Genomic DNA, 19,469 nt, shown 5'->3' on the forward strand with positions numbered 1-19,469 from the left:
GCCCCCCCCCCCCCCCCCCCCCCCCCCCCCCCCCCCCCCCCCCCCCCCCCCCCCCCCCCCCCCCCCCCCCCCCCCCCCCCCCCCCAACTCATGTGCTGGTTCGGGCAAGCCTCAATATTCGAAGCCGAGAGCACCAAAAAGCGATAGGCGCCCTCCCCCATGTGTAGTGGCGTGGTCCTCATTCCGCCACAGGGATGAAAGTGACGAATCATACTGGACTGATGGAGGTCGGGGCTGAGTGTGGATGCAGCTGGAACAGGTTGTCGACAAATCAACGTAAAGTTGCTCCTCATTCGCCTCCAATGACCCTTTTTGGGTGATCTGAGGCTGAAGCTGCAGTTTTGTCGCACCTCGAAAAGACACCCCAACTAAAATGTGAAATCGCAACTTGGAGGGGTTCTGACATCTTAGTGAGGCTGATAGCATCCTGGAAGGCAAACAAGAGCGACACGCTTGTGGTGCGATAAAGACGCAGTCAGTTCAGAAGGCCGCTCTTCCACTTCGCGTGGTAATTACTCCACGAATTTAGGACTGAAGGATTGTAAGAAGGGTCCGATGAAGGGGCTCCTTGAACTCCGGGTCCACAAAGCTGCCCTCGTTCAAGAGGTAATTACATGGCTGTGATAGGCAGGGCGTCGCCCATCTAGTAGGATCCCATTGTTTACCGTCGGGCAGCTGTACGAGCTTACAAGCGTCCCAGCCCACACCGAGTCAGGGCATTAATTTATCAACTGTCTAATCCAGGGCCTGCCCGCCAGTACCTCCTCCAGCTGTTTATGAATGCATATAGTGGTGAATGCATATAGTGGTCGTTGATCATAATATGACGGAATATGAATGGGCGGGATGTGCGGTGTGAGCACACCAAATAGGCTAAAAGAAGGGGCGCAGTCCCTGGATGAACTCATAAGCTGCGGAGAATGAGATACGGGCTTTGGGACTTGGCGGAGAACCCTTGGATACAAACTTTCACTTCCACTTCCATTCCCACGAAGATGACGCTTCTAAATGCCCTCGTTATGTCGCTCGCCGCTCTGGCGAGCGCTCGACCGCATGCTTCCGTCAAACGCCAAGCCTCCCAACTCAGCAACAGCTACGACTTTGTCATCGCGGGCGGCGGCACCGCCGGCCTTACCGTGGCTGACCGTCTCACTGAAGCATTCCCCAACAGTAAAGCTGCTCATCCCCACCCCGCCCCCCCCCCCGAAAAGCTCCCGTCAAATTGGAAGTGAATTAACTCCCCGTTATAGAGACTGTCCTCGTCGTCGAGTATGGCGAGATTGAGTATGCTCCCGGTGTGTTCGACCCCCCTCAGATCATCTGGGGAGGGTCCAGCGCGGGAGCCGGCTCCTTCGTCTTCCAGTCGCTGCCGAACCCGGACGTGAAGAACGGTACTGCCTCTGTCCTTGTCGGCAAGACCGTTGGCGGGAGTAGTGCCATCAACGGCATGTTCTTTGACCGGCCATCACGGTTCGACTTTGAGGTTTGGAGCGAGGCTGGCAGGCCGGAGTTTAACTCGAGCGAGGACAAGTGGGACTGGGATGGGATATTTCCGTATTATAAGAAGGTAAGAGACCAGGCGGGGGGAGTAATGAAATAGCTGCAAGAGAGAGAGAGAGAGAGACACACGCACAGACCGAGGGCTGACAGACTGATCCAAAGAGCGTCACCTTCACTGAGCCAGACGCCGCCGTCGTCGAGAAGTATGGCTACACCTGGGACGTGTCCGCATTTGGTGGCTCAACGCCCATCTACTCCAGCTTTCCGCCGTTCCTGTGGGCCGACTACTCCGTTCTCAGGGATGCCTGGACGGAAATCGGTATCCGGACGCAAAAAGAATGCGCTGGCGGAGACAAGGCAGGACTCTGCTGGATCCCAATCTCGGAGCATCCAGTGACGGCGAGGCGGTCACACTCCGGGCTCGGCCACTACGCCGCTGTCAATTCAACCCGACCCAACTACCAGATCCTCGTCAAGCACCAGGTCACCAGACTCGTGTACCCAGACGGTCTCCAATCCGGGCCGCCGCTCGTGGAGATCCGGTCTTTGGAGGACGACGAGTTGTTCAACGTGACAGCCAAGGCCGAGGTCATCATCTCGGCCGGCGCGGTCCATACGCCGACGATACTGCAGAGAAGCGGGATTGGACCAGCGTCATTCCTCGGCACGGCAGGCATTCCTGTTGTCCTTGATCTTCCCGGAGTCGGCTCCAATTTCCAGGACCATTCAGGCCCCGAAATTTCATGGAACTGTATGTTATCCATGTCCATTATCCTTACTCTTTCGGGCAGTCCCGCTGACGCAAGCATTTCCTCAGACACAAAGCCCGGCAACTTCTCGCCGCTGCCGTCGGATATGCTCAATGCCGACTTCGCCGCCGACGCAGCCGCGGGATTTGACGAAACTCCGGCGCGAGGCCCGTACACGCTGGCCATGGCTAACAGCGCCATCTTCGTCCCGCTTCCCAACATTACCGTGAATTATTCGACAATAGTCAACAGTATCCGGTCTATGGTCGCCGATGGCTCTGCCTCCTCGTACCTCCCTCCCGACTACAGGTCCGACCCGACAATGATCGCAGGCTATGAGCACCAGCTCTCCGTTCTCGCCGACTTCTTCGCGAACCCCGAGGCCCCCAGCCTCGAGAGCGGGTGGGCCACGGGGGCCGCGATGCGAGCCATCCAGCTCCACCCTCTCAGTCGCGGCACTGTCCGCCTGGACCTCACAGACCACTTGCAGCAGCCGATTCTCGACTACCGAACCGCCTCCAACCCCGTCGATTTCGACGTCCACCTCGCCCACGTCAAGTATCTCCGCAGGACGCTCGGCACCGACGCGATGCAGGAGTATGGCACGGTCGAGCTCGGGCCTGGCGCATCGGTGCAGACGGATGAGGACCTTTTCGACTACGTCAAGGACAAAATGGTCTTTTCGTTTATGCACCCGTGCTGCACCGCTGCTATGATGCCGAGGGAAAAGGGTGGCGTTGTGGGACCCGACCTGAAGGTCCACGGGGCTGACGGGCTGAGGATCGTCGATATAAGTGTCCTGCCATTGCTCCCAAGCTCGCACCTCAGTGCGACGGCGTATGCCGTTGGAGAGAAGGTGAGTAGCAAGCTAGGCTCTTTGTAGATTGGCAATTAGTTGTGCTGACAGAGAGTCGTAATTAGGCCGCGGATATTATCATTAAACACTGGTCCAAGGCCAACGCAACCCACCCGAACCTGAGCAAGAAATAAGGGGCTCACCGAGTCTGGCTCTGGTTGGTTGTGTTAGTGGCAGTATCCAAGTGCTTGGATGACAAGGAGAAAAGTCTGTTTCATTCTACCATTTGTCTCTGTGGTACATTGACATCTTCACAGTTTTGTAACGCAGAGGCAGTGATTTGCGCAATAGGCTACGACGATCTTAAACTGTAAGAAAAAGCCCAGCTCAACTTGAAGTTGGTTGCCGCCACAGATGAACCGACTGTGAACTTAAAATAGTAGAGGAAGTAGCAACTTCCCCAACAAATGTAGGTAGAGCCGCGCGGGTGTCATCTCGATCGTCATTTCTATCCCAGAGGTGCCTCCCTTGTGCCTCCTGGTGTGCCAAGACTACAAGGATCGAGGTAACGAATAATTACCTCAAGGCTTAGCATTAGCCCAGGCTAGGACAACCCCTACCGAAGAAGCAATAGCGCTACCTGCAACCTGAATAGCCCCATACACGGTTGCCGCTCCGTATCCACCGACCCCGGCGCTCTGGAGCGTAGCGAACAGGCTCGGAGCCACAACACTGCCGATACCGCTTTGGATGCCCGCAGCCGCGGATCCTGCAAGAAAAGATGGTGTTAGGATTTGATACAACATCCCAGAGACGAGACACCAATGGTTGGGAAGTTGAACGGAGGAAGCACACCGAGAACAATGCCATTCGCGCCGAATCCCATGACCCCCAAAGCCGGCGCGGCAACGATAGCTGGTGCGGCGACGAGGAGTAGGCCCACGCCGGCGGCGCCGTAAGCTACCGCCGTACCGGGGTTGGCCTTGCAGGCTTGAAAGGCCTGCGCGGCCGCATGTGGCACGCTTTCCGAAGCGATCTCTTTGGATCTCTCGGTCGCGGCGGCCAAGGCAGCTGGAATGTTCGCCTTGGACGCGACGTTTTTCGCCGCGGTCAGCCCGGCGAGAGCGGCATCACGGCCTGGAAGGAAGGACATGTTTAGGAGTTGGGGGTTTGGGAACTTTCGTCTGTAGTGATTTTTGCCTCTTTGAACTGGACTTGTAATGCAATGCTTTCAAATATTGCCCTCCCAGAAGGAACCGGGAAACATGGGCGGGGCCCGCGTCCTCGCGAGCCCCCATCCTTCACCCTTCCCCGCCGTGTGTAACAGTAACACACACACACACACATCCAGCCTCCCTTCGCATCCGGAAAACCCTGACACCGCAAGATGGGTGCCCAGAACAGAATCACCGAGGGCAGCAAAAACGTCCTCTAGTCTGCCCAGAAACTCTACTTGAATCTGCAAGAGGCGTTTCCCCGTCTGTTAGCCGACTTTGAGGCCAAATGGAAGAACTGGCAGCACGCTATTTTGGTCCAGGTTAGTTCTTTTTGACTGTAAATGTAAGGGTTCCCTAATCCAAATTGTCTTTCGTTTGCCAAGGTAATGTGCAACTATGTATCCATCTCCCAGACTCGGAGTCTATACTCTTTTCAATTCCAATGCCAAGCGTAACCATTACATCATTTCCATTCTCCCAAGCTAGACCCACGGGGCTCCACATTTCCCCCAGTTCCGCCGCGACGAGAAAATGCTACTATGTAAACACACGACGCTAGATCTAATTCTAATCTTGGGCCGACCATCAATTCTCCCAATCGGTTCAATCTTTGGACCAAGGTAACAGTAACGTATCGCAAACTCATCATGGCAGGACTCTCGAATGCGTTAAGTCAGGTCTGGCCGCCCAAGCCACAGTTTACCGAGAAGGATTTGCCTGATCTACGCGGCAAGGTGACTAATTAATCCACCGCCGGATCGCTCGGTCCAGGTCCAATGATTTGCCCACTTTGTTAATCCGCCTGCAGGTCTACATTGTGACCGGCGCAAATACCGGCGTGGGCAAGGAGCTTGCTCAGATACTCTACGCAAAGCATGCCAAGGTCTATGTCGCAGCACGATCCGAGGAGAAGGCCAAGGCCGCCATCGAGGCCATCAAGTCCTCCAGCCCGGACTCGAAAGGTGCCCTCGCACTTCTCCGCCTCGATCTCGCCGACCTGACGACCATTAAGAAATCCGCCACCGACTTCCTCTCCCAGGAAACCAAGGTGCATGTCCTCTTTAACAATGCGGGCGTCATGACCCCGCCGCAGGGATCCAAGTCCGCTCAGGGCTACGAGCTGCAGCTGGGCGTCAACAACCTGGGCACCTTCCTCTTTACGAAGCTGCTCACGCCAGCCCTGGCCTCCACCGCCCGCGACGAGCCGCCCGGCACTGTGCGCGTGGTGTGGGTGTCGTCCTCGGCGGCCGAGCACTTTTCCCACACGCCCGGTGGCGTCGACCTGGAGAACCTCACCTACGAGAAGCAGGATCTCTCCGCGGCGACAAAGTACGGCACGAGCAAGGCCGGCAACTACCTGCACGCTACCGAGTTTGCGCGCCGCCACCGTGACGACGGCATCGTCAGCGTCTCCCTCAACCCGGGCAACCTGAATACCGAGCTCGCGCGTCACCGGACGGCGTTTGAGAAGTGGTTCCTGCAGACGGTTGTGCAGTACCCTCCTATCATGGGGGCGTACACTGAGCTCTTTGCTGGACTGTCGCCGCTGGTCACGGTGGAGAAGTCTGGAGATTGGAGTGAGTTCTGGGTTTCTTTCACCCCGTTAAGCCGAGCGAGGGGCACCACACCGTGAAGCTGACTACCTGAATCACAGTCGCCCCTTTCGGCCGATTTGCGCCGATACGACAGGACCTGCTTGATGCTTCGAAGCCGGAGAGCGAGGGGGGTACTGGCACGGCTGAGAAATGGTGGAGTTGGACTGAGGAGCAGGTGAAGCCGTACCTCTGAAAGCTCAGCTCACATGTACTTTGCGGACTCGCTGCTTTTCTACGCTATTTCCTTGACCAGGGTCCTCAGATTGTCCACAATTTCTTATAGTAAACAGAGGTATTGTAATGTATATGTCATCAAAACTGAAAGCGGCGGCCTGTTTCATTGCTCCCTCTCCATAATTGGAACATATACTCCACACTAGCCCCCTTTGGCGGTGATACATAGACAAGAAACGCCATCAGCATCAACAAACTCACAACTATCGATCACCACATTCGAATCCTCATCCTCTCCCTCCCTGAGATCCTCCACCCCCGCCAACCCAACCGACACAGCCACCCCCTCGTGCCCCTCGCCGCCCTCTTCCTCGCCATGCAAGAACGCCGCGTCAGACTCGAACACGTCTACCACGGCGGCATCCATCCTCCTCCCCTTCACCCGCACAACGTGCACCTGATACGCAAACACGACATCCTCCACCGCCCTGAACGAGCTGGCGATCCCATCCCGCCGCTCCCCCTTCACCTCCCCGCCAACAGACACACCCGCCGTCACAGGCACAGTCACCCCGACGCCGCCGCCGACCGTCCGGCGAAGCTCGCTGCGCACGCTGAGCCCGCGCGCAATCTTGACCCCCGAGATCAGATACACGGGCTGCCGACCGAACAGCCCGGCCTTGACGGCGGCCCGCACGCGCGGCTCCGCCAGGCGCCGCATCAGCTCGGCGTCGTCGTCGGCCGGCTCGTCGCGCAGGTACCGGGTGACGAGCTCGTCGATGGAGAATTCCCGCACCGAATCCCGGCCGTGGTCGGCGCTGACGCCGCCGCCGACGGACGAAAGGAAGTGCGCCCAGATGCCGGCGCTGAAGGCATGGCCCTTGCTCCGGCTGAGCTCGTGGTCGCGCTCGGTGATGGTCGAGGTGGGGGGTCGGGGCCCGTCTGCTGGGAGGGTGGAGAGCGGCTTGGTGGGCCGGAAGGGGTCGGCGATGATGTTGCCGATTTGGATGGGGCCCGAGGGCTTGTACTGGAAATTGGGGGCGAGGATGTATGTTCGCACGGTTGCCATGTTGGGCTGGTTGGCTCGATGCTCGATGTTTGAGGGTATTGTTGTTCCTTGGACGTTGGACCTGCAGATGGGCGGCTGAAATCCGGGCATGCATGAGAGAGGGTCCCTATTCTGAACAACCCCCCCCCCCCGCCCCCCGGGCATGAATGTTCCACATCAATGTCCTCACTGTCATTGGTCGTCGTAAACAGTAGCAGATTGGCCATGATTTTTGTTTGGTTTCGATATTCGGTTATCGACACAACCTACTTATAGTCTTTGGCAGAGAGAGATGCGATCAAATGCGTTGCTTTATAATGTATTGAAGCGCTGAAGGCAATCCATACATACTTAAAGACGGCAAACATATCAGAATACGTATTTGTGCTTTAGAAAAACCAAGTAAATGTAAATAGGTATCACAAATTTCAACCGACACAAACGTCCGCCATTGCATTCCAAATCCTCGCCGAATCCTTGCCCGAAAAGAAGCCCACCGGCGATATAAAATACGATCTGTTCCCCATATTCTGCGACATCCTCGTCAGCATAGCCAGCATCCCTCTCCGGGTCCACAGCTTCGCCAGCTCCGGCGGAAGGTTGGCCTTGGGGTCGGCCAATCCCGCAGTCGCCAGCATCAACACCATGGCAGCAACGCCCGCCGCAACCGCCGTAGCCACGGACGAGCCGAGCCTGGCCACCTCCCCGTCGACATTGCTCAGCCACGCCGAGGGAACGTCCTTGCCCAGGGTGCCCAGGACTATGGGCCCGTTGGGATCCACGGGCGGGTTCGAGTCGGAGAAGGCGCCGTTGCTGTTCGTCTCGCGGATGGAGATGACGGAGTCGTGGGTGGCCGGGAACGCCTCCTTGCGGTTGGCGCCCGAGTTGGACGCCGCCGCGAAGAAGAGGATCTTGCCGTCGCGGTGCAGCTCGGCTGCGTCGATGGCTCGGCTGATGACGGGGATCTCCTCTTGGAAGCCGAAGGACATGGAGATGATGTCGGCTTCGCAGTCGGTGGCGGCCCAGTGGATTGCCTTGGGTGAAAGGATGTCAGCATTAGGGTGTCTTGGGAATGATGGGATTGGGCATGTACACAAGAGGAGGAACATGGTGGACAATACCTCAGCAATGGAACCGGTAGCGCCCCTCAAGCTGGTTCTATCCTTTGCGATCCTAGCAACGTAGATGTCTGCAGTCGGCGCAACCTTCATGACGAGTGCCACAGTGTGTGTCCCGTGTCCATTCTCGTCGACGGGAGTCTCCGAGTTCTCAGCCCAGTCCCTCCATTGCTTGATTCGACGTGTCCTTGAAAGGTTCTGGAAGAAGATAGCCTGGTCATCATATCCAGTATCCAGAATGGCGATCCTCACCGGGCGACGCGTGGAAGACGGCCGAGACAAGTTGCATATATAGCTGTTGATATTGGCGAGTTTATCCAGCCACTGCGATGACAGAGAGGAGTCGCGGCCCTGGGACGAGGTTGGCAAAGCCGGTGGTGGTGGCTTAGCAAGAAGGGGGCCCGGACCTCTCGAATCGATGGGATCCAGCGTCTTCAGCTTGTCGGAGAATCCGAGCAGTTTGAGCAAGTTCTCGAGAGGCTGAACAACAGTCTTGTAGACCACCGCTTTCCTTGTGAAGATATCCATCTCCGGCCGAGTCTGGTCCGTCGTGGAGCTTTCCTCAAACAGCTTACGGCTCAGGCAGTTGAGCACCGCCTTTCGGTAGTCGGGGTAGTCGAAGTCTCCCCACGCTTTGTGTTTGTCTGCAAGCCGCTTGGCTAGAGTCCAGGTTGAGTTCAGATTCGCCTCCATGGACCCATGATCCTCCAACGACAGACTCTCTCCCCGGCCAATCTCAAGCAGCAGGATACACAGCGCAAGCAGTCTGGGGTACCGGTAGATGACAGAAAACGAATCGCAGTACTCGACGAACTCATCGGCTTCTTCTCCGCTGAACTCGACGACGAAGTACGGACTCGATGCATAGAGAGCCCCCCTCTCCACGTCAGGTGCGTCATCATCGACTACTGGCTCCCGAAGAAAATGGATGGAATCACTTGTCCACTTCGTTCCCATCCATGGCGAGTCGTAGTACTGCCAGAAGGATCGAGAGATGATATAAGCCAGAACAAGCTTCATCCTGTTGGAGAGCCGGTGGGTCTGCAGGATTCCCCGAAGCGAAATGCTCGGCCCGGGGTCCACCTGTTGGACGATAGGCGAGCCGTCATAGAGCTGGTGGAGCTCCGGGTCCTGCACACGGCAGCAAATTCGGGACCCGAGCTTGGCTGTTACCAAACTACACAAGGAACCGGGAGAGATGACCTTGGATCGTTCCACGCGTCCCGGAGCTGGAGCCTTGGTGGCCCCGTCCATGTATTTGACCGACTTCTTGCCCTTATCTTTCCTGGAGGACAAATGTTTAGCATGTAAACGGTTTCGCTATGCGCCATGTTGATGGACTTGTGGAACAGGAATGTTCTTACAGGGTCACTCGCACCTGCAGATCTTGCCAGTAGTCATACGCAGTCGGCGACGCGGACAGCAGCAGGTCAAACGCAACGCAGCCGTCCACCTTGACAATGTCGTCCCGCAGCCGGAGCCTGGCCGGGTGCCTCTTAACCGAGCCTGTTCCTGTTGAGCCACAATCGGATGTACATGTGCACAGAGAGTGAGCCCTCAGCACCGAGTACAGGCTTGAGTTGACATGGGGCGGGTATTCGTCGGTGTCGTGGATCTGCATCTTTGTCGCTGGTTCCTTGCTCTCCTCGTATCTGACAACCATGACGGCTCTGGAGAACTGGTCTAGTTTCTTAAAGTATCCATCCCTCACTGCCGGCGGGCCATTCGCAAACGCCGAGATACCCTTGCACGCTCGTGTCTCGGCTTCTTGCAGTGATCGGTAGGTTCCCGGGTTGATGACGGACCGGAGTATGGGATGTTGCGCATTTGGAGCATGGGGCCACTGTCAAAGAAGGCAGTCAGCCAGTCAATCAATCAATCAATCATCTAACAAAAATGCGGAGATAAGGGAAGGAAGGAAAAGAAGGAAGTGGAGCCATACAGCACAAACTCGCTCGAGGTCGTCAATCAGCTTGGGCAGGCGCCTCTGAAGTCGTGGAAGCTGGCTGGCATCCGCAGAGTCGACCGACTTCCTGGCGATCCACAGCTTGGCCGCCAGACAGCCAGCGACGCAAGATTTCTGTCGGGCGGCGAGGTCCGCAGCGACGATAGAAATGCGCGACAGGGCATCTTTGGCGAAGTCGAGCTCGTCGAACTCCTCATCTGGAGCGCCAAAGCGCGGCTCTTTCATGGCGAAGGCATGTATGCAAGTCGGAGTAAGGTATTTGCTTGTATATACAATACAATACAATACAATACAATACAATAGGTACAATACCAAGACTAGTTGGAGAGGAATTGAAGCGTCCCCTCGAGGGGCAATCCGGCTGCGGGGAGGGGGAGGGGGAGGAGCTGAAACTGGGGCTTGGCACTTATCTGACCACGATACCCCTGCAATCTTGGGCACGCGATTTGCTCTAGGCTCCCCAGCGACTTCCATTCTCACAGACGGCAACTCCCTTCCACTAGCAAATCGCCTGCATCAAAACGCATCAGAAGTGTCGCTCGAACGCATGAATGTCTCGCTACTAGGGCTTGGCAAGTTCCAAGCATGGATGACGACCCCACTGAAGAAGTAGGGAGCTCCATTGGTGAGGTGGCAAGGCAATGTCAAGACGCCCTCCGGAAATGCCTTCATATCCCGCCCCTGATGGAATACGAATGGGCCGAAAATAGACTGGCCGAGTTCAACCTCTGGGCAGCCGGCACAGGCGCCTTCGCTGGCGAAAGAGCTTCCCTTGACTCCAGACTCGCCGTTGAATGGGAAACCAAGAATTTCCTCATCAGCATTCTGATCTTGCTCTTGGGCTGCATCGAAAAATGCCAGGCGCCAGGTGAGATCTCGGTTTTATTTAGTTTGAGGCGCCGAAACAGAGACTGATTAGTATTATTTAGCCACAGCAGCGGACCAAGCGGAAGAGGAGACCAGGACAGCCGAGTCGGAAGCTGAAGCCCCAGAACCGGTTCGGTCTTCGAAGGAAACATTGGATGTCCCGGAACCAATACCAAGGTCATTTTCTCCGTGGTCAGATATGTCGTCTTCGGACTCGGAGTTCGAAGAAGAGTCCACACTCCCGTCGGCCAGCACCAGCACGTCTGCCACGTTTTCAGCCAAGGTTGAAGTGGAACAGATCATCGACCATCTCTCTCGACTGGCAGTTGCTATTCGGAAGTCTGGCGCCAACTCTAGGGCCCAAAAAGCAGACCGTCTTTTCAAGCCCATAGAACACCAAGAACTGCGGGACCATCTTACCCTCCTCATTATTGCGCGAGGAAGCGAGGAGGGCAGGAAACAACACTACAGCATCGATCCAGGCTCGCTGAACACCGTCCAGGAGAGACTTGTTCTCGCTAATCTGCGCCGGCGGAACAGATTTGTCTATGCGCAGAGACACGCACAGAAGCTGGCCTTTGATGCCCCGAGCACGCAATCCAAGTTCGTACTGCCCATCCTAGACGATCCTGCCATTCCCCATGGTGGTGACGAAACTGGGCGGCCTCGGGGACAGAAGAATGTCGCGTTGGCGGAGCAGGCCTGGACGGAAGGCGGAACCCCTCGACACCCCGTCGCCGCGGTGATGACAGCCACGTCCGCGTCGGCTATTGGAACGCATATCGATCCGGTACCCCGGCAAACGACGACGCCGTCCCAGATTGCAAAGACGAACATTACCTCGACGGCTGCGAAGATCACCTATCCCCGCCCTCCGCGCCTTAGAGAAGGACTTCGGTATTTTCAGTGCCCATGTTGCTGTCAGACACTTCCGGAAATGCTCCGGCAGGATACACTGTGGAAGTAAGTCAACCCGTTTATTTCCTGTCTTTCCTATCTTTGGTGTTGCGCATGTAGTTGATACCAGCAACCACGCAGGAAGCATCTGATGCAGGATGTCTGCCCATACACTTGCATCATCGAGGATTGCTCAAACCCAGATGCACTGTATGTCACTCGAAGCGAGTGGATGAAGCACGTCCGAAAGGACCATCAACAATGCTGGGAGTGCCTGCCTTGTGCAACCCCAGGCAAGTTACCGCCTATTTTCCCTTCCGTAGAAGGGTTTCTTGATCACCTACGGCACGTCCATGGAGGCACCATCGGCGAAGCCCAATACTCGACCCTCCTCCTCGATGCCGCAAGACCCGCCCCATCAGGGATCAGTCGATGTCCCCTCTGCGACGAGACCGCCCCAGCGGATTCTGATCCTTTACTCGACCACATCGCCGAACACTTACACTCCTTCGCTCTCTTGTCCCTCCCCTGGCCAAGAGATGAATCCCAAGATGAGGATCACGAGAGCACGGACTACTTCAAAAGCAACGACTACTTTGACGACGGCTCCGAAGACCAGTCAAACCAAAACAACACGGGCACCGAATCGGACCGGGACGAGGACGGCCTGGAGTCCTTGCCTTCGAATGCATCTGCTCCAAGATCTGTCGTCAGTCTTATTAGCAGTGGCGATGAGGGTGAGGCGTCTTCCCTGACCCAAAATACTTGGGACTCGGGCGTTCATCCCAAAGGTTTCACTAAGGAAGATTGTATTGAGTATATGTACAACCAGCCGCTACAGGTCTCGCCAAATCAGCTTCCATCCACTTCGGGCATGGACCCAATATCAGAAGCACTGGGAGATACTTTAACCACAAACGCTATCACGAGACAGTTGTTGACCTTGTATCCTAGTGGATCACAAGATGGATCAGTGAGCTGGCTTCCCCAGCCTCGTCTCTACATGGGTCTTGCGATGAACGAGGGTGGCATAGGCCCAAACCGTTCTGGGTTGGACGAGCAGGGTGGCGCAGGCCCAAGGGGTTCTATGTTGAATGAGCAGATAGGCGCAAGCCCAAGCGGTTCTGGGTTGAATGAGCAGGGTGGCGCAGGCACAAGCGGTGCAAAGGAAAAACGAGGGGTTTTGTCAAGACTGTTTAGGCGTCGTGACAAAAGCTGAGATTCGTATTTGCGTATCGAAGAGCATAAGACTTCATGCTTGTCTTGTAGTGTACATATAAAGTTGGCCAACAGGTGCATCTTACCTGTGAGAATGATCTCGGCTTTTTTTTTTTGTCCTACTCCTGACATTGTATACGCTTCGGGAATGCTGGTCGAATCCAAGGAAGCACAAGACTGGCAGGAGGAAGGAGCATCTAGTCCGGCTATTGCGCAGAGTCTCTTGCAGATTATGATGAAGAAGAGGAGAAAGGGATTCGAAATTCAAGTGAACTTGGAACGAATTCTGATCATCGAATTAATACAGACGAGAAACCCGTTGTCTTCGAGATGGTTTCCTCCCTTGTGATGGACCCGCTTTTCTGCTCAGCATCAACCACCCAGGCAGATTGTGAGAATCAGGTCTCTCGGGTCAGGTGACTCAATGACGTAGCCAGACATCCCCTCCCGCCTCCCGTAACTTCATGAAGTAAGCCGGCATCATCTAGAACCACACTCACAATTGGCTGGGTGTAGCTCCGACGTCTGGCACACCAATCCTGTGGTTGGATGGATCTTGTCTGATTTCCATGTCCTGGTCACCAAAAACTGATGTCATGCAAACCCCCAACCCTGTGTCCCGTTAGATATAAAAACATCCCATGACGTGACGTCTTTTCCCTCAAGACTTCTTAATCGAATTATTCGGCGGATTTGTCTCGTCGGATTTGTTCAACAATCATAATCTATTAGAAATGAATATCGATATCCCAAATCTAGTCAAGAGCGCCGTCCCCGAGTCGGAAGGGAAGAATGTCCAGATCATCTCGAACCACAGCACCAATTACCGAGATCCCAACTTTCTTTCAAAAGACTTTCCGCGGTCGGCACCCAAGTTGTACCTGACCGCGGAGGATGATGAATTCGATGCGTTGACCATCGCCGAATGGCGAGAGGAGGGCTTCGATGTCGAATATATCCCAATGGGAGACGACAGGGATGAGTATCGGCGCAAGATTCGAGACTTGAGCAGGAAGAAGATGGCGCCTTGTGAAACTTTTGGGATCATCGGTAGGCCATGGCCCCCTCCAGCGTGGATGAGACCCGCTGTTGACACTCGGCAGCATACGGCGACGCAGCGGGCCTCTGCCTCGAGCACTACCACATCTTGGACAATAACCCAGAGTTTAAGCTTGGCCTGCTCATCGCCTACTACCCGACGGCGATCCCAGACCCGCAAGGCCACTTCCCCAGCAGCATCAAGGTCCTCGTACATCTCGCCGCCGACGAGGAGGTCGGCGTCATCACACAGTCCCAGATGGTCGGCATTCAGGGCAAGCGGCGCGTGAGACGCAAGAACTTCGGCAGTGGCATCGGCACCGGGGGTACGCTGCGCCTTGCGTACCCGAGTTATACGTACGATGCCGATGTGGGATTTGCGGAACACGACTTGGACGAATACGACAGGGTCTGCGCCGAGATGGCGTGGACTCGGAGTTTGGAAATGGCAAGGAAGGCGTTTGGGAAAGATGCTGACTTGGGGCTTGCTGTGGAGGAGAATGTAGAAGGTGAGCTTTCCGACGACTCTCCCATTTCGTCGTCTATCCGGCGCTGTTAGTGGAAGTGAAAGTTCAAGCATGGCTGACTTAATTACTCGATAATCAGCAAAATTCTTTAATCGCAACGTCAAGGAAACCATGGCAACTTTCACAACACACCAAAGTCCCCATGTCACCCACATCCCGACTCTAACAGGGGGCATCGGGGCCGCCGAGCTTCAAAGGTTCTACTCGCAGTTTTTCGACAACCCACCGTCGATGAGAATAACCTTGTTGTCTCGAACCATTGGGACTGATCGCGTCGTCGACGAGATGCACGTCCGGTTTAAGCATACACATGAAATGCCATGGATTCTCCCCGGAGTCCCGCCCACAAACAAGAAGGTCGAGGTGCTGGTAGTCAGCATCGTTACGATCAGGGGAGGGAAGATCTGCCATGAACATGTGTACTGGGATCAAGCAAGTGTTTTACTTCAGATTGGATTGCTAGAGCCCAAGTTGGGGCCCGTGGTTTCGGGGAAAACCGGTGTTGAGAGGTTGCCAGTTGTCGGAAAGGAGGCAGCGAGAAGAGTGCTGAGATGCTGGGACTCTGAAGAGGAAGGAGAGGCAGATAACGATTTAATCCCGCATTGGGATGGTGCCGCTAGTAATCAGTGATGAGAAGAAGGGCTAGCCTGGATGACCACCCCGTGCAGGTGGCTGTACTGAATATCTGGTCGGAGATATCTGTCTCTTCATTGATGCACTGGACGGGCACGACAGTCATCACAGGGTTTCACATATCCGCGCGTTGTTCTGTATTGAAGAGTTTAGCAAGAATCCGGTCGTTCAAGGTCTGAATATCCTTAGCATCCCGACTGGAGAATATTATATTCCGATAATGATTTGAAGAGTTGCTGGTCTAATATAGCGCAGCTGTCTTGCCATGCGTCACACCGGCTTCTAACCCCGCAAGTTATCGACAATGACAACCTTCCCCGACGATCTACCCGCTACAAAACCCCGCATCAGACGCATCCTGCCGATCCATAGTGTACTTGAAGGCTCCAATGCGAGCCGCTATTGGGTTCAGCCGCGTGCTCTGCGTTCCCATCTTGCCCTGAAGAGACACCTGATATTCCATGCCAAGGCTGTTCGTGCTCGGTCTCTGCCAGCCAACGTTCAATAGGGTGCATGGTCTTCGGGATGACCATTTGCGGTGTCTCCAAGGCCGGATGGCCTGTTGTATGTGTCAGTCCAGCTCTGTAATCTCGGCTTGAGTATGGAAGGCAGGAGAGCAGCTAACCCAACCCGGTGTTCCCACCACTCTGCTCGTTATATGTTGGCGATTTTCCCTTCCTCGACGTCGAGGGGCGACTTGATTTTTTATTAGGCATGCCGCTGTAAAGAATAAGAGCAGCACTGTTGTCGGTTTAGAAGCAGTGAAGTGGCTCGAGAAGTCGAGAAAGCGAACGGTTTATCGAGGGGTGAGATCGATTTTACAAAGACTGAAGATGCGTAGTTACTCAGAACAATCCACAGCTTTTATAGTCTTGAACCCGCCAGTTCAAGTAAGTTACCTCTGCCCCCCCCAAGCATCGCCTGCTGGACACAACATCATCCTTATTTGACCTCTGATGAAGGGCAAGGGATGCCATTGGTTCTCCTTCGCCTTCCCCTCCCATCCCCTTTCCACCCCACTAACCACTAGAGTTGTTGTGTGTTGACCTCACCCCATGCAGGTATCTGCAATCCAGCAGAGGCATGGGGATGAGGTCAAATTTCTAAACTCATGAACTCCCGTGTTCCGTGTGCGACGCGAGTTTATTCCGTCGCCGAGATTTGGGCATATCGAGATGGTGGGTTACACAGGATCACGTAGCCCTATCGTGCTCCTCGAGACAAGGCGTCCTTTGCCTCTTGGGGGAAGCAAATCCACGGGCCAATGGGCAGGCTTATTATGTCTGTAACCTGAAGTAAAGAACTTCACTGCAGCTACTGAGGACAATTGTCTAACCAATCAACGGACAGGAGCTAGGGAACGCTGAATGTTTCTACTAGAGCTATGTTTATCACTGTGTAATTACTTGTGTAAAACTATGCGCGGTCTTGCACAGTAAGACGGGAAACAAAAGTGTGAGAGAGACTCTATAAGTACTGAACCTTGTTTGTCTTCCTATATACCGAGGCTCTTTCATCCTTCGATACATGCTAACTAATAATACGGGCAGAGGTGTTCTAGGCCACTCCAAATATCCTCAAATTCTTTCTCCCCGGCGATATCCCTGGCCCCCATTGTTCTCCATTGTTGTCCCCCGAAGAATAAGCCTCGCTCAACCACGGGCCGATCACACTGGACAAGGACAGCATCCCAGAGGTCTCTCTTATATGCAAGAAGTTGAAGCCGTGATATCACGTTATGAATTGGGCGGCCCTGGCATTTAGCCTCACAGCGGTATTGCGTATCTTCGATAGTGTGACCGTTGCCATCAACGGCGTTGATATCGTGGCCATCCTGGATAAGTGTCGCCAATACTTGTCGTCTAACGGAACTTAGGCAGGCTGCGTCAATATTGTCGAAATAGACATGCAAACAGGTTGAGCCAGTATTCGTACGTGCGTGCAGGTCTGCCCCTTTCTGCAAAAGTAAGGATATGCTCTCTTCAGCCACGGGATTACATTCTTTGCATGTTCCCTGCAGGCTGCGAGCAGCGGAGTGTAACCACTCCATCCTCACTTCTAGATCAAGGGCTAGGCCACTCTTGTCCAGCATCAGTTCTACAGTATGCTGCATACGGCTGCGTTAGCAATGGGCATAGAAATATTTCCAGTTTAGGGGACTTACGAGGCTATATCGCTCGATAGCGTGAACTAAAGGTTGAACTGACAGTGACCCTTGATTGAAAATGGGCTCTGGTATGAAACCAAAACAAATCAAAGACGTGAACTTTTTAGTCGCTCACAGAGGACTAAGAACCGACTAACTAATTACTGAACGAGTGGATTTGGCCCTGGCGTCCTCCACGCGGCAGTTATTGCCTCCGACGGGACACGAGTCAAAAACGACAGAAGGCCGAAGTTGCCAAACGGAATTAAACCTCCAGCTCTCCAGGGGAGTCTTCCTCCCCCTGCACTTCCTCCTCCTCTCTCTCTTCCTCCTTCTCCTCGTCTCCCTCCCCTCCAGATCATCATAAACCAAGGGCACCTCGGCACAATCCAAAAGAAAGAAAAAAAGACGAAGACAACATGGCAGCTTCACGATACCGCTCCTTAACCAACAGACCAGTCATAACCTAGTCGCGTCCCGTGCCTAGTCTGATTATCCTCTGTCGCCCCTCGGTCTCCCTGCCCTCCCTTTACACCCCTCCACATGCTGGAGATGTTCTCTCTTCTCAAAGGTATAGTGTCCCTGCATGCAGTAGGAGCAAACGTATATGCCCCGGCTCGACGGGACGCACCTGCGTAGGTGCCGCAGGTGATTGTCGCGCCGGTGGTTGGCGGCCCCGCAGCCGCACTGATAGGATTGCGGTCCGATGCCGTGCGCGGATGCGTAGTGCCGCTTCCGACCCCGCGAGGAGCTGAAGCCGACGGACTCGCAGCCAAGGTCGCAGCGGAACCTGTGCATTGTGCGCTTGTGGTCGCTCAGAGAGAGAAAAGACATCAGTCAGGCTCCGGTGGGGTGGGCAAACGGGGGGATGACTTACCATAGGCCTTTTTCGCTGTCGTAGGTGTCTGTGCAGCGCCCCATCTGGCATTGGAAATGTTGATGGGGTTCAGGCCTACCGGGAGTGTTGGCCGGAGCCAGGGTGGGTAATGACACTCGGACTGCGGGCGAGGGTTGTTGTTGTTGTTGTTGTTGTTGTCGAGAGGTGGGAGACGAGGTGCTGTAGGAGATAGGTGGTGAGTACGAGCCGTCGGAGATACTCGCACTCGAGATGACAGGCTCGGGAGACAAAGATAGGAGAATGGGTGGTCGTAGCTCAACAGACGGTTGGGTAGGGGCCAGTTTGGCAGGAGTGGATGGTATATCAAGGGGTGCCAGTGGTAGAGGATCCAGATCAAACCCCTGAGACCAAGACGACTGATCACTGTCACCTGGCAGCAGCCAAGGTCGAGCGCCAAAGGCCGATTGCGAAAAGTTGTCAAGACTAGTCGTGTTGTGAGCGGTCGGCAGCTTTGAGCCATCGATATAGGTGCTGGATGGTGAAGGATCGAGTCGAGGTGATGGGGGAAGAGATTTGTCCGGTGCGGGTGGAATTTCGAACTGGCATGCATCCCAAGAGATCCAGGAGAAGAGTTCGTTCTCTGCATCCGAGAGTACAGTGTCAGGGGCCGCTGTAGGAGCGTGCCACCGTGAACCGTTGCTACTCGGATAAGGAACAGAGCTCGCAAAACCGGCCGATTGAGGATGGAATGCAAGGGGGTCGCCACTTCCTGTGAGTTGCAAAAACTCGTAATTATTCACCGCCTCTGACCATCCGTCGTGTTGAGCTGGTATAGAAGCGTCAAAGGTCCGGTACCATGAGTCTTCGTCCTCTTGGTTTGGCCGAAGCCCACTCTGCGTTAGTTGATGATCATCGAGGTGCCTCTGTATAGAGACACTGCGGGGCTATAATCCCCGCGTGTTGACTCGCGTGGCGAAGATGAAATAACGGCGGGTGTTGATGAGTTGATGAGTAGGCTGCTGGGTGCCGGTGTTGGAGTGGAGGCTCCTAGGGAGCAACCCCTCCCCAAGAGAGAACAGTTGAGGGGCGAAGAATGGCGCCAAAAGGCAAAGGGGCATAGAACATTTTAAAAGACAAGCATT

General features: G+C 55.0%; 9 protein-coding genes across 9 annotated transcripts; 4 read left to right on the plus strand and 5 right to left on the minus strand.

Annotated features, from left to right (window-relative positions):
• Nucleotides 1–995: 995 nt before the first annotated feature.
• Nucleotides 996–3,540, plus strand: QBC33DRAFT_603727 (GMC oxidoreductase; the record flags this gene model as incomplete). Its single annotated transcript, XM_060432206.1, has 5 exons — nucleotides 996–1,170; nucleotides 1,251–1,567; nucleotides 1,663–2,251; nucleotides 2,318–3,105; nucleotides 3,171–3,540. The coding sequence occupies 5 exons, from the start codon at nucleotides 996–998 to the stop codon at nucleotides 3,237–3,239; spliced, it is 1,938 nt and encodes a 645-aa protein (XP_060278049.1). The 3' UTR covers nucleotides 3,240–3,540.
• On the minus strand, nucleotides 3,239–4,289 carry QBC33DRAFT_553275 (uncharacterized protein). Its single transcript, XM_060429383.1, has 2 exons — nucleotides 3,901–4,289; nucleotides 3,239–3,814 (listed from the first exon to the last, which is right to left on the minus strand). Exons 1-2 carry the CDS (start codon nucleotides 4,196–4,198, stop codon nucleotides 3,627–3,629), a joined length of 486 nt encoding a protein of 161 aa, XP_060278050.1. The 5' UTR covers nucleotides 4,199–4,289; the 3' UTR covers nucleotides 3,239–3,626.
• A 620-nt stretch (nucleotides 4,290–4,909) lies between these two features.
• QBC33DRAFT_582111 (uncharacterized protein) lies at nucleotides 4,910–6,050 on the plus strand (the record flags this gene model as incomplete). Its single annotated transcript, XM_060431316.1, has 3 exons — nucleotides 4,910–4,996; nucleotides 5,071–5,839; nucleotides 5,917–6,050. The coding sequence occupies 3 exons, from the start codon at nucleotides 4,910–4,912 to the stop codon at nucleotides 6,048–6,050; spliced, it is 990 nt and encodes a 329-aa protein (XP_060278051.1).
• A 183-nt stretch (nucleotides 6,051–6,233) lies between these two features.
• QBC33DRAFT_462612 (uncharacterized protein) lies at nucleotides 6,234–7,100 on the minus strand (the record flags this gene model as incomplete). The annotated part of the gene is made up of 1 exon (XM_060425078.1): nucleotides 6,234–7,100. The coding sequence occupies one exon, from the start codon at nucleotides 7,098–7,100 to the stop codon at nucleotides 6,234–6,236; it is 867 nt and encodes a 288-aa protein (XP_060278052.1).
• A 206-nt stretch (nucleotides 7,101–7,306) lies between these two features.
• Nucleotides 7,307–10,530, minus strand: QBC33DRAFT_553283 (uncharacterized protein). Its single transcript, XM_060429384.1, has 4 exons — nucleotides 10,140–10,530; nucleotides 9,562–10,040; nucleotides 8,201–9,482; nucleotides 7,307–8,113 (listed from the first exon to the last, which is right to left on the minus strand). The coding sequence occupies exons 1-4, from the start codon at nucleotides 10,386–10,388 to the stop codon at nucleotides 7,508–7,510; spliced, it is 2,616 nt and encodes an 871-aa protein (XP_060278053.1). The 5' UTR covers nucleotides 10,389–10,530; the 3' UTR covers nucleotides 7,307–7,507.
• An 84-nt stretch (nucleotides 10,531–10,614) lies between these two features.
• QBC33DRAFT_553285 (uncharacterized protein) lies at nucleotides 10,615–13,458 on the plus strand. Its single transcript, XM_060429385.1, has 3 exons — nucleotides 10,615–11,031; nucleotides 11,093–11,993; nucleotides 12,069–13,458. The coding sequence occupies exons 1-3, from the start codon at nucleotides 10,749–10,751 to the stop codon at nucleotides 13,144–13,146; spliced, it is 2,262 nt and encodes a 753-aa protein (XP_060278054.1). The 5' UTR covers nucleotides 10,615–10,748; the 3' UTR covers nucleotides 13,147–13,458.
• A 169-nt stretch (nucleotides 13,459–13,627) lies between these two features.
• Nucleotides 13,628–15,613, plus strand: QBC33DRAFT_553288 (uncharacterized protein). Its single transcript, XM_060429386.1, has 3 exons — nucleotides 13,628–14,195; nucleotides 14,249–14,692; nucleotides 14,790–15,613. The coding sequence occupies exons 1-3, from the start codon at nucleotides 13,880–13,882 to the stop codon at nucleotides 15,338–15,340; spliced, it is 1,311 nt and encodes a 436-aa protein (XP_060278055.1). The 5' UTR covers nucleotides 13,628–13,879; the 3' UTR covers nucleotides 15,341–15,613.
• A 1,212-nt stretch (nucleotides 15,614–16,825) lies between these two features.
• Nucleotides 16,826–17,712, minus strand: QBC33DRAFT_317182 (uncharacterized protein). The gene is made up of 2 exons (XM_060423549.1): nucleotides 17,508–17,712; nucleotides 16,826–17,450 (listed from the first exon to the last, which is right to left on the minus strand). Exon 2 carries the CDS (start codon nucleotides 17,433–17,435, stop codon nucleotides 16,878–16,880), a length of 558 nt encoding a protein of 185 aa, XP_060278056.1. The 5' UTR covers nucleotides 17,436–17,450; nucleotides 17,508–17,712; the 3' UTR covers nucleotides 16,826–16,877.
• QBC33DRAFT_317185 (uncharacterized protein) lies at nucleotides 17,713–19,227 on the minus strand. The gene is made up of 2 exons (XM_060423550.1): nucleotides 18,367–19,227; nucleotides 17,713–18,303 (listed from the first exon to the last, which is right to left on the minus strand). The coding sequence occupies exons 1-2, from the start codon at nucleotides 18,971–18,973 to the stop codon at nucleotides 17,933–17,935; spliced, it is 978 nt and encodes a 325-aa protein (XP_060278057.1). The 5' UTR covers nucleotides 18,974–19,227; the 3' UTR covers nucleotides 17,713–17,932.
• Between the last annotated feature and the right edge of the window lie 242 nt (nucleotides 19,228–19,469).

This window comes from Phialemonium atrogriseum, assembly GCF_030411735.1.
Source record: "Phialemonium atrogriseum strain 8032-3 unplaced genomic scaffold QBC33scaffold_53, whole genome shotgun sequence".
Lineage (NCBI taxonomy): Eukaryota > Fungi > Ascomycota > Sordariomycetes > Cephalothecales > Cephalothecaceae > Phialemonium > Phialemonium atrogriseum.

Excerpts from the sequence above, each read along its gene's own strand:
- QBC33DRAFT_553275 (XM_060429383.1), bottom strand. The coding sequence starts at position 4,198 with ATGTCCTTCCTTCCAGGCCGTGATGCCGCTCTCGCCGGGCTGACCGCG. Across the intron at positions 3,815-3,900 it reads CGCGAATGGCATTGTTCTCG|GATCCGCGGCTGCGGGCATC; the intron begins GTGTGCTTCCTC and ends CTTTTCTTGCAG.
- QBC33DRAFT_553283 (XM_060429384.1), bottom strand. The coding sequence starts at position 10,388 with ATGAAAGAGCCGCGCTTTGGCGCTCCAGATGAGGAGTTCGACGAGCTC. Across the intron at positions 10,041-10,139 it reads ACCTCGAGCGAGTTTGTGCT|TGGCCCCATGCTCCAAATGC; the intron begins GTATGGCTCCAC and ends CTTCTTTGACAG. Across the intron at positions 8,114-8,200 it reads CTACCGGTTCCATTGCTGAG|GCAATCCACTGGGCCGCCAC; the intron begins GTATTGTCCACC and ends CTTTCACCCAAG.
- QBC33DRAFT_553285 (XM_060429385.1), top strand. The coding sequence starts at position 10,749 with ATGGATGACGACCCCACTGAAGAAGTAGGGAGCTCCATTGGTGAGGTG. Across the intron at positions 11,032-11,092 it reads CGAAAAATGCCAGGCGCCAG|CCACAGCAGCGGACCAAGCG; the intron begins GTGAGATCTCGG and ends AGTATTATTTAG. Across the intron at positions 11,994-12,068 it reads CGGCAGGATACACTGTGGAA|GAAGCATCTGATGCAGGATG; the intron begins GTAAGTCAACCC and ends GCAACCACGCAG.
- QBC33DRAFT_553288 (XM_060429386.1), top strand. The coding sequence starts at position 13,880 with ATGAATATCGATATCCCAAATCTAGTCAAGAGCGCCGTCCCCGAGTCG. Across the intron at positions 14,196-14,248 it reads TGAAACTTTTGGGATCATCG|CATACGGCGACGCAGCGGGC; the intron begins GTAGGCCATGGC and ends GACACTCGGCAG. Across the intron at positions 14,693-14,789 it reads TGTGGAGGAGAATGTAGAAG|CAAAATTCTTTAATCGCAAC; the intron begins GTGAGCTTTCCG and ends CTCGATAATCAG.
- QBC33DRAFT_317182 (XM_060423549.1), bottom strand. The coding sequence starts at position 17,435 with ATGCTGGACAAGAGTGGCCTAGCCCTTGATCTAGAAGTGAGGATGGAG.
- QBC33DRAFT_317185 (XM_060423550.1), bottom strand. The coding sequence starts at position 18,973 with ATGCAGAGAACGAACTCTTCTCCTGGATCTCTTGGGATGCATGCCAGT. Across the intron at positions 18,304-18,366 it reads GACAGCGAAAAAGGCCTATG|CGACCACAAGCGCACAATGC; the intron begins GTAAGTCATCCC and ends TCTCTCTCTGAG.